Source organism: Cuculus canorus, chromosome 8 (genome assembly GCF_017976375.1).
Source record: "Cuculus canorus isolate bCucCan1 chromosome 8, bCucCan1.pri, whole genome shotgun sequence".
In the NCBI taxonomy this organism is placed as follows: Eukaryota; Metazoa; Chordata; class Aves; order Cuculiformes; family Cuculidae; genus Cuculus; species Cuculus canorus.
The window spans coordinates 22,643,130-22,652,486 of record NC_071408.1 but is presented as its reverse complement, the minus strand read 5'-3'; the positions used below and the strand labels follow the sequence as shown (position 1 = coordinate 22,652,486).

Genomic DNA, 9,357 nt, shown 5'->3' with positions numbered 1-9,357 from the left:
ACTACAGCCCCCTGAGACAACTAAGCAGTGCACGACAAAAGAAATAATCAGAACAGGAGCCCTCGAAGAAGAGATGAATACGCACATCCCAGGAAAACCATTAATCATGCGCATGAAGCACTTCTGCTTCTGGTCAGTGCAGAAATTGTCCTTTTGGGCTGGGTAATCTTTTCTCTACAGATGAGAGGAGCATATTGTAATACCAGGCACATGTTATCTGAAACTGATATGCCACAAGTAGCTAAATATAATATGTCAAGTGTATCGGTATGAGCTAGTACGTAATCTCTGGATTGAATCCCAACTTCTCAAAAGTTTGCCTAACTTCCACTTTCCATTTTGGCAAAGAAATAAGAAGACACTAACAGTAGAAGTGCACAGACAGCCTGTTTTTAAATGGCAGGTTTATTAAAAATGCTCTCTATCACAAACATTGGAAACGTACTCAGCAGATTTTATTGTAACTGAAAGATTCAGTTGATAGTGGAATGGGAGTAACCGTCGATGTAGATCATCCACTGAATTATGAGAAATAACTGGCCCGTTTCCACTGCAAACTTCTCACAAAACCCCAATATTACTCAGCATCATTGGGTTCCAGTTTGTGTTCAGTTTGCCCTTAGGATGAAGCGCATGGTTGAAGAGCTTGAGCTGTGGATTTATACATATTTACAGTAGAACAGCCTACAGGTTACAGAGGAGGACACATTAGCACCAGTGCTTATAGATTTGGACTCACATTGCCTCTGCTGCTGCATGTGCATGGTACTGACTCTACTGAAGAGTTAGGTTAAAAAAGGTTAATGAATCTGGCACTTGGAAGGCAAACCGTGCTCTGCAGTGACCTAGGAATTCTTCATGTTACATATCACACTTCAATGCCTGTCTCTGAAGGCTGCCCATCAGAATTACCTTAACATGCTTTCTTGTAAAAATTCACGCTTTGCTTCACCCCTGCTTGAAGTGTTTAGTAATACATGTAACCCCTTGAGATCAGGAAATCAGTGTGATTTTCTTACTGCCGTTCTAAAACTAAGCACAAACTCTATATTTAGCAAATTTAGACAAAATCAGTATCTTTAGCAGTTTTGGTACATATTCACATAGCAAAAAAACTACATAAATACAGTGTTCATAGTTACTGAGATTCACACAAAAAAAAGGCTTTGGTTAAAAAAATCAAAAAGGGTCAAATAAAAAACACCTTAAAAAAAAGGACCAAAGGAGTGTCAAATACTATATTGGAGTCAAGTGAGTGCAGAATAAACCAGTAGTTGTCCATTAGTTAATTCCTTGGTATTAAAATCTTCCACCTAAAGACATCCATGTCTCTTCCAGGCTGTGTGCCTATCCTGACATTCACAGCTGGTCTCCTAGCTCCAGTACAAGCAGGGTGGCAATAACTCCACATTTTCCTGTTCAAGGCAAAGAGTCCCTCTTCCAGCTGTGAGGTAGAGATGGGGTATCAGGTCCCTGGTGGATGAGATACCACCGAGAGCAGCCGTTACACATTTGTTTCCAATTCATTTATTTCAATAGTGCAGTGGTCTTTACTGTTGGATTTCTTTGTGTGATTCTCCACTGGAGTTTCCTCTTGCTCCACTTGCACAGGTATGTGGTGCTGAAACCCTTTCACTGTTTCTGGTCCACGAGATTCATTCATGGTCTTCACGCAACCATTTCTTTGGTAAGCCACAATCTGATGGACGTTAACAGGCTTAGTTTCACAGATCAATGGAACCTATGTGAAAAGTATTAAGATTTGGAATACTGCTACTGTTTGCTGTATATAACAGGGAAGGGATTTTTACTTTGAAAGCCTGTGGTCTGCTTTACATTTACCAGGATTGCTTAGGGCCTCCATAGACTTCCAGGACCTGTTTGGCACGCACACTAAAGCATTTTTGCACCATCAATAAAGTGAAGGTGTCTCTACATATGTAAAAATGCAAACTCTGTGACAATTCTAATTTAACTTATACCCACAGTAATAACTGCTCGCATCAGTAAAGCGATATAGGTAGAGTAAATAATGGCTAGAATTTCGGGGCTGAGTTCGAAAGATATAGACTCTCAATGACCAGTACGCTGAGCTTTCGGCAATACTTGCTCTGGAGTACAATTTCATAGACTAGTAACTACCTGTTGTTGTCTTCTAACCCTAAAAAACACCACCTGTCTTTTCACTTTGCACTATTTCAAAGGAAATGAAGAGGATTTTATTGACTGATTCATAAGTTAAATATTGAAGTGTCCTTTAAATCAAACCAGAAGTTCTGATGGGGAAAATAAGACGTAAATACTGGCAGAGAAATGAAGTGGGCTTGCAGCTGTAAAAACTTGGCCTTTGGGAATACATTACTAACTCCACAAATTCTGCAGCCAAAACGTATGGCAGACTAATGGTATATTTTAATACAATTATGGAGCATGATATAAAGAAAAATCTCATCACAGATGACTAAATAATCCCTGAGGAGGGATTTTATATTCTTGAAACATCTCTTCTTGAGTTCTTACTGAGTTCTAAATCCAGCAATGAAATGTCAGGAGGTCTGTGTTATGCAGGAGCTCAGACTACACTTCTGGACTTGTAAGGAATGACATACTCTACCATTAGGTTGTACATTTGGTTTCTTTGTAGCGAGCTAGATGTGTAGCCCATATATCTAGGCCTAATCCTGTCAGTGGTAATTACTGTAGGTGCTAAGTACCTCAGGGGACACCGCCCATCTTTATATGTAAAAATCGAAAGTTAGCAGGAATTTTAAATGCATATTGCAGGAAGGCATGGGAATAGGATTTATGAGAAAGACTGTCTGTAAAATGGGAGAAATAAAAATAGATCTTCGCTATTAAGGCTGTTGTTCTACAAATGATGCACAGAAATGAAATAAGTCTTGTGAAAATCAGTCCCGATGAAACTTTTCTGCATAAACCAGTCTGTCTTTTTGGAAGAAAGGCAGTGAGAGCCTGCTATGAGCTGAAAATGTTGGAGATTAGCACCTCCAAGTATGAGGGGCTCATAGAATTAGGAATCTCTTCTGTCAAGGATTTGAAGGAAGAGTATGAGTTCCTGGTATAAGGAAAAACTGAATGATACTCACCAAGAAGGAAGGAAAAAAAGCATAGGAGTGGAGGGGGGCAGGGGCAGAATACAGAGGTATATGTGGTGTGTGAAATAAGGAGAGGGGAAAAAACGATGTAAGGAGAGGGGAAAAAACAAAGATGTAAGGAGGGACTTGTGTTAAATGCAGAAGACATGAGCATGTCTGATAATGAAGTCTAGAATGCAGCAGTGTGCTTGTGCTAGTCCAGAAAGAAATTATTGCAGTGCTGGCTTCAGATTATACTAACACAGAGGCTTGCAACACTCATGGTAGTTGCTTTTGTTGTGAGCTTATTGATTATGCAATACACACTCATAAAAGCCTTTACCTCCCCTACAAACAAATAGTGAAGGATATTTGTCACTTTGGCCTGTTGCAGGTCACATTTTCAGAAAGAAGACAGCTGGCAGGAATGGGGTACTGTCAGTGGGACTCACGGGTCCAGCATCTCTTGCATTTGCAGGACAATGCAGCTGCTTTTCCTGTTCCCAGCCCTGGTGTGCCAGACACAGCTGGCTCGTAAGCTTTGAATTTGAGTGGCTTTCTGCATGACCACATGCAAAAAAAAAAAAAAACCCTTCACCTCTTCTGGCTAAGCAGCACATTGCCAGATTCTGTCCTCTCTCTGAAACACCTTTTATAAACTAGATGAAATGAATGTGGGAGTCTGAGAACTTGCAGGTTCTTTGCCCTAATACGGCACACGCTGGCACACCGCGTTGTTACCTCATCACCGTCCTTGATGAACTCCTTCCGGCAGATGTGAGCCATGATCCCAGCTGCCAGGGCATCTCCCAGGACATTGATCATTGTTCTAAACCTGTCTCTGGCAAATGAAATAGTTATAGTAAGTAGTTGGCTTTTTTTGGTACATGCCTATGGCTTCATCACTGCAGTAATTATAGCTGAAGGCAAATTTTGCTGGTTGTATGAGCTAACAAGTTCAGAAATGGTAGTAAGGAGTTTGGCACAGGACAGCTATTAGTTACTGAACTGCTCGGTTGGGTTTCCCAGCCTTTTCAGAGCTCAGCGCCCTTTGCTGCCACACACTTAAATAAGCTAAGCTAACTACAGCAGCCGTGCCTCCCTATACACACAAGCTGATTCACCACTAGAAAGATTTAACACAGCAGATCAAGATTACATTTATGTCTAAGTTTTTATGTTAAGGTCCAGTATTATGGTCTGGTTTGGAGGCTGGTGCTGCAAATGACTTGATTCAATAAAAGTAGAGGACAGCCAGTACTTTCCATTAGGTATAAAGGTCTGAATCTGAGCAACCAAGTCCTAGTTTAGAAGATTATTGAATTGGTAGAATGTGCAGAAAACAATCAAGAGTATTCAGAAGGTTGCTAAATAACTGCACTAACAAACTCAGCAGGCACTGACCATATTTACATCATCTTCATTTCTGAAAAAGCTATGGTTGCTATGGCTACTAGTGGCTCATAAAGATTCTTCATTTTCAGTTATCACCTTTTCCATTTTAAATTTGTATGATTGACAATACATTGCATATATATAGTTTCACTATTTTTCATTTATTCATTTACAGGATCATTTCTTCCCTGTTTACGCCTTTATCCACTGTCTAAAAAACTAACGTATTAAAGCACAGACTGTAAATACACAAAAGCCAGTGGTTGTCATAGACAAATGTTAGACTTGAAACAGCTTGGAATCTATTAGTTAAATTTGATGTTATTTCAAATAGACGATATAGCTTTTAAGTCTGAAATACATCACGTCTTTTCCAAGAAAAACATACACATCTGAATACTCTGTCATATTGGTAACTTAATTTATAAATGTGGGTTATAAAATGGAGGTTCAGAAATCTCCAGATGTTTGGCTTATTAAAGTCAGTGATGGTCCAATATCAACACTGCCCAGATTTCTGATCCCATATCTTAATATAGAAAAGAATTGAAACTTTGTGTTGATTTTTTCTCAGATATTTGAGGCATGTGCTCTGAGCATGCAAATGTTTATGCAGTTGCTTCCCTAAACAGCATGAACGTTCCTGCATGAAATGTTATTTGTGTGTGCAGTTACCCAAATTGCACACAAAATTGCAAGTAACTCCAGTAATAATATTCCACAGCCCATGTTGACTCCATGACCCTGTCTTATGCTTGTTTGCTGAATCCGTTTTTCTAATTCCTGCTATTCTGATTTGGGATTTGCCTTGAGGAAAATTCCCACAAGAATATGTTAAGCCGGGAAAAACACTGGTACAGCACGTATTGATACATGTTCCTGTTACACACAGACTTTTTTTCCCTTTGGTTGATGATCAAATTTTGATTCTTGGAAAGATATTCTGAGTTGTTAATTTTGGATTGTGCAAAGTCAGCTGCAGTACAGCAGAAGCTGTATTAGCAGAGCTCAAGAGTTTCCACTCCCTTTTGGGCTCTCATTAGCGTATCTTCTGAAAAAGAGTTTCTGTAACAGTGCACAAGACAGAAACTCTTAAGAAAATGAATTGCCTGGTATGTAGTTTGAGCAGTTCTATTCCGTGTTTCTGCATGTACAGAGTAGTCTGTACCATGCATGAGTAGAACCACACCGCGCATCACTGACAATTCTCCACTAAGAGGCCAACTTGCTGCCAGTGGCTTTTCTTCTTGTGCAAACACGAGTCAGGTGTTGCAGTGGTATTTTAGCTTTAGATGGTATTATTAAAGATGCAAAATTAAAGATGCAAAACTTTTACCTTGTGTCTAATAAATCAGCTGAGAAACATTTTTGTTTTCTCCTTTATGTCTCTGGGCACTAGCTGAAGGTATGGAGCTCACATACATGTTATGGATATCTAAATGAGTTGTAATGCCAGCAGTGCATTGTAATGGGTATTTCAGTCTCATGAGATCGTCTAACCAGCCGTCTTTAAGCATTCTTCATACTCCAGTACTTCCAAAACTAATGTTGAAAATATTCATCATGTCAACCACGTTGACACTTTGCATCTGCAGGTTCTTGAAGCCACCGAGGGCCAGAACACAGAAATACACTTTTTCTATGAAAGGTCATTGGCAAAAGACAGAAAATTGGATCTGTTCCTTGCTCATTCTTTAATACCATCTGGAACTATAGCCTGGAAAAGTTTTTTTCTGTTGTTTTGAAAAGTTTTGTAAGACAAAAAGAAGCATAATTCCCATGTACACTGGAAGACTTCCTGGAAAAACAATGAACTGTTGGTGTTGCAAGAGGTCAGCGAAAACTGAGCAATATAGAGGGCAAAGGTTTTTGTAATAGAGCTTAAAAATACTGTGATTTTGCTGTGCTTAATTAGCTACTAAGCTTCAGTGACTAGTGTTAGAAAAGCTATTTTATTAAAATCTGAACTGCCATTCCCCAGTTTAGGTGCCCACAGCAGGCAATATTTATCCTTCACAGAAGAATATTACTGATACTCCTAAAATAAAGTATGTCTTAAAATATGTATACAACACAACACTAATGACTCTTAATAATCATAATCATCATAATATTCTATTACACTAAACAGGAAAGTAATAATTTATTCTCACAATTCTTTGTACAAAAAGCCAGTGGCTTAAAGCTGAATAAAATGTGATATAGAAGAGAATGGGCTTGTAGCACATTTTAACCCAGAACTCTGATGAAATGAAACTCCACTGTATTAACAGAGATACATATTATATAGATCAAATAAAAAATAATTCAGACTGTTCCCTTATGGATGCATGTTGTAGTTATGTAGTTAATTGAAATGCTAATGAGCTAGGGACCAGCACTTTACCATTAATCTTCCTAGACTACTCAGAATTGTTTGACTGATCTATGGACATTTACATAAAAGTTAAGAGTTCAAACAAACCACTCCTTATGAATTTTAAAAGTGGCTCTTCTCATGGATGACACGAATCTCTCTTATTCTGAGCATGTTAAGTTTTAGCCTCTGCTGTTAAATCCTCCCTGATGCAGCAAAGTGACCTCTGTACAGAACAGCTGTGCCAAACACGGCCCCCCTCTGCACAGGAGCCTACAAGTTGCCGCTGCCTATTTAGTACTGAAACCAGAAAAAGCACAATTGCATCAGGAGCTGTGATAAAAGGAAGTAATTAACAGTCCTAATGCAGCAAAGTGCAAGTATTACATTCAGGTTGACTGTGTCATGGTTCTAGTTAGAGTAGCAGGAGCTCTACATAACACAAACCCTTACTGTCCTGCCATGGCCACTTCAGGCAGAGCAGCATCTGTGGTGCAGAAGCACTCGCCTGCTTCAGCACGGGTTCATGCCTCTTTGCAGAGTGCTTCACTACATTGAGATGTTGTCCTTGAACTGTCAGTGGGCTGATAAGCAGCGTTTAGGCAAACTACATTTCCTAGAAACATTAGACCCTTGTCCTTGTCCAAGACAAGTTGCCAAAGTTACACCTGATAGACATTTGTCTGGCCTGACCTTAAAGCTTCTCATGAAGGCACACCAACCATCCTTCAGCCAGGTTAGATGCAGCCACTTCCATTGCCTGCCTGTCCTTCTAGATAAAAATAATTCTTAAGTTTCCCTGAGATCTGACTTAAGGCTAATTACTTTGATCTACTTCTTCATCCGCCCTCCCTGTGAATGTGAAGAAAAAACTGATCACTGTCCTCTTCAGGACTATCTTATTTGTATCAGAAACTGCTGCTCTGTTTTTAGACTAAATGAACTCTGCTTTTTCAGCCTTTCTATGTAGGTCATATTATCCAAGTCTCATCTAGACCATCTCTCATTTATCTATGCCTTTTTTCAACGTACTGCCCACTTCAGCAGAGTATTTTATCTCTGCTGGCCACATTAGCACCATTTTAAGCAAAATAATTACTTCCCATGGCTTTTACGTGTATTTGTGTCACTATAACCCTGGAGACCATTTGCCTTTTTAGCAATGTTGCCACACTGGAAACCTCAAAAGCTTGATGTTACTTACAGTGCCCAGTCGACGGCAATAATCAACGTGATGTCATCTGTTGGAAGCCCAACTGAAGTCAGAACAATGACCATTGTCACCAGGCCAGCTTGCGGGATACCTGCAGCACCTATGCTTGCTGCTGTTGCTGTGATACTTCAACAAAGAAAGAAAGGAATAAGCTTTACCAGCAATAAATTGCTCTGCAAGAAACCACATCTTGTTTCTACAGAAGCTTTCCTAAACCATAACCCTTCTTACACAAGCCGCTACACAGAAGTGCCAGTGTTTTGTGGACAGAAGCCAGGTCAGAGAGTAGGAACAGGGCAAACTGCCTACCCAGCACTAAATTCTCACCCTCTACCTTTGCAGCCTTAGTGCTGGTGGGGGAGTTCTGTTGTCTCATAATATCACAGAAGTGCAGAGAAAGGAGGGCAGACAGGATGTGGGCTTGTCTGAGTTACGTCAGCTTCTCATCCTTCATGGCATCACGCAGCACCGTGTGCCATGAATCTGCCAGCACTCCTCATTGCTGCTTCACCCCTGGCAGCAGAGCTCCCAGCAGACATCTGAGTCATCCTCGGCAGTTCCTGTGCCAGGCAAATCCACGGCTGGCTGCGAAAGAACCTTAAATGTCAATCCATCACAGAGAGGCTAGGCCACGGGTAAAGTCCTTGCAGAGCACATGGCTTTGCATACTTGGATCTAAATACGAAGCAAGCGTGAATGTGACTGTATCTCTTCAGTTTCGGGAAAGTATTTTTACTTGACCTTCACACCATTTTTTTCAGCCAGGCAAGCAGAAATGAATGGGAGACCAGCGCAAGAGTGGACCTGGCAGGCTTAACATTTTTTTCATAATGCTATTTTTAGGGAAGGAACCTCATTCCTTTTTCCAGGAGCAGAAGTGACTGTATATATTAATTTCCGCCCATCTAGCCACTTCCAAGAGCTGGGCCATCCAGCAGAAAGACAGAAAACAAATGTTGACAATTGTGAAAGGATGACATAAAGCATATACACTGATAATCCACTGCATTCATCAATCCAGAATTACGGAGCTTTTGGCAAGCAGTTAAGTCTCATCAACCTCCTGTGATGGAAAATGAGGGTAACAGTATTAACCCATATGTAAAATGAGACGCAGAGATACCCAGTATCTTGCTCACAGCTGTACTGTGTACCAGTAGAGCAGCATCCATGTTTATAACTAAAGCCCTTTCCTGCAATAAAATAAAACACATTTGCATGTGGGTGTGATAGGGAATGAGAAAGACTGAAAACTACATTTTGAAAAAGCTATCTTGTAGAGCATCCTAATAGCATGG

At 40.2% G+C, this 9,357-nt stretch overlaps 1 protein-coding gene across 2 annotated transcripts in view; it reads right to left on the bottom strand.

Annotated features, from left to right (window-relative positions):
* Positions 1 to 287: 287 nt before the first annotated feature.
* The window catches only part of SLC1A7 (solute carrier family 1 member 7), a 56,022-nt gene continuing 46,952 nt past the window's right edge, over positions 288 to 9,357 (bottom strand). Inside the window, exons 9-11 of one of the 2 annotated variants that reach the window (XM_054072427.1) lie at positions 8,051 to 8,185; positions 3,837 to 3,930; positions 288 to 1,741 (exon numbers count right to left, since the gene is read on the bottom strand). In XM_054072427.1, the coding sequence (XP_053928402.1) occupies positions 1,505 to 1,741; positions 3,837 to 3,930; positions 8,051 to 8,185 (466 nt within the window). In that variant the 3' untranslated portion in view covers positions 288 to 1,504. Of the gene's footprint in view, positions 1,742 to 3,836; positions 3,937 to 8,050; positions 8,186 to 9,357 lie in introns of both variants that reach the window. The other variant, XM_009561893.2, reaches the window with a different exon arrangement.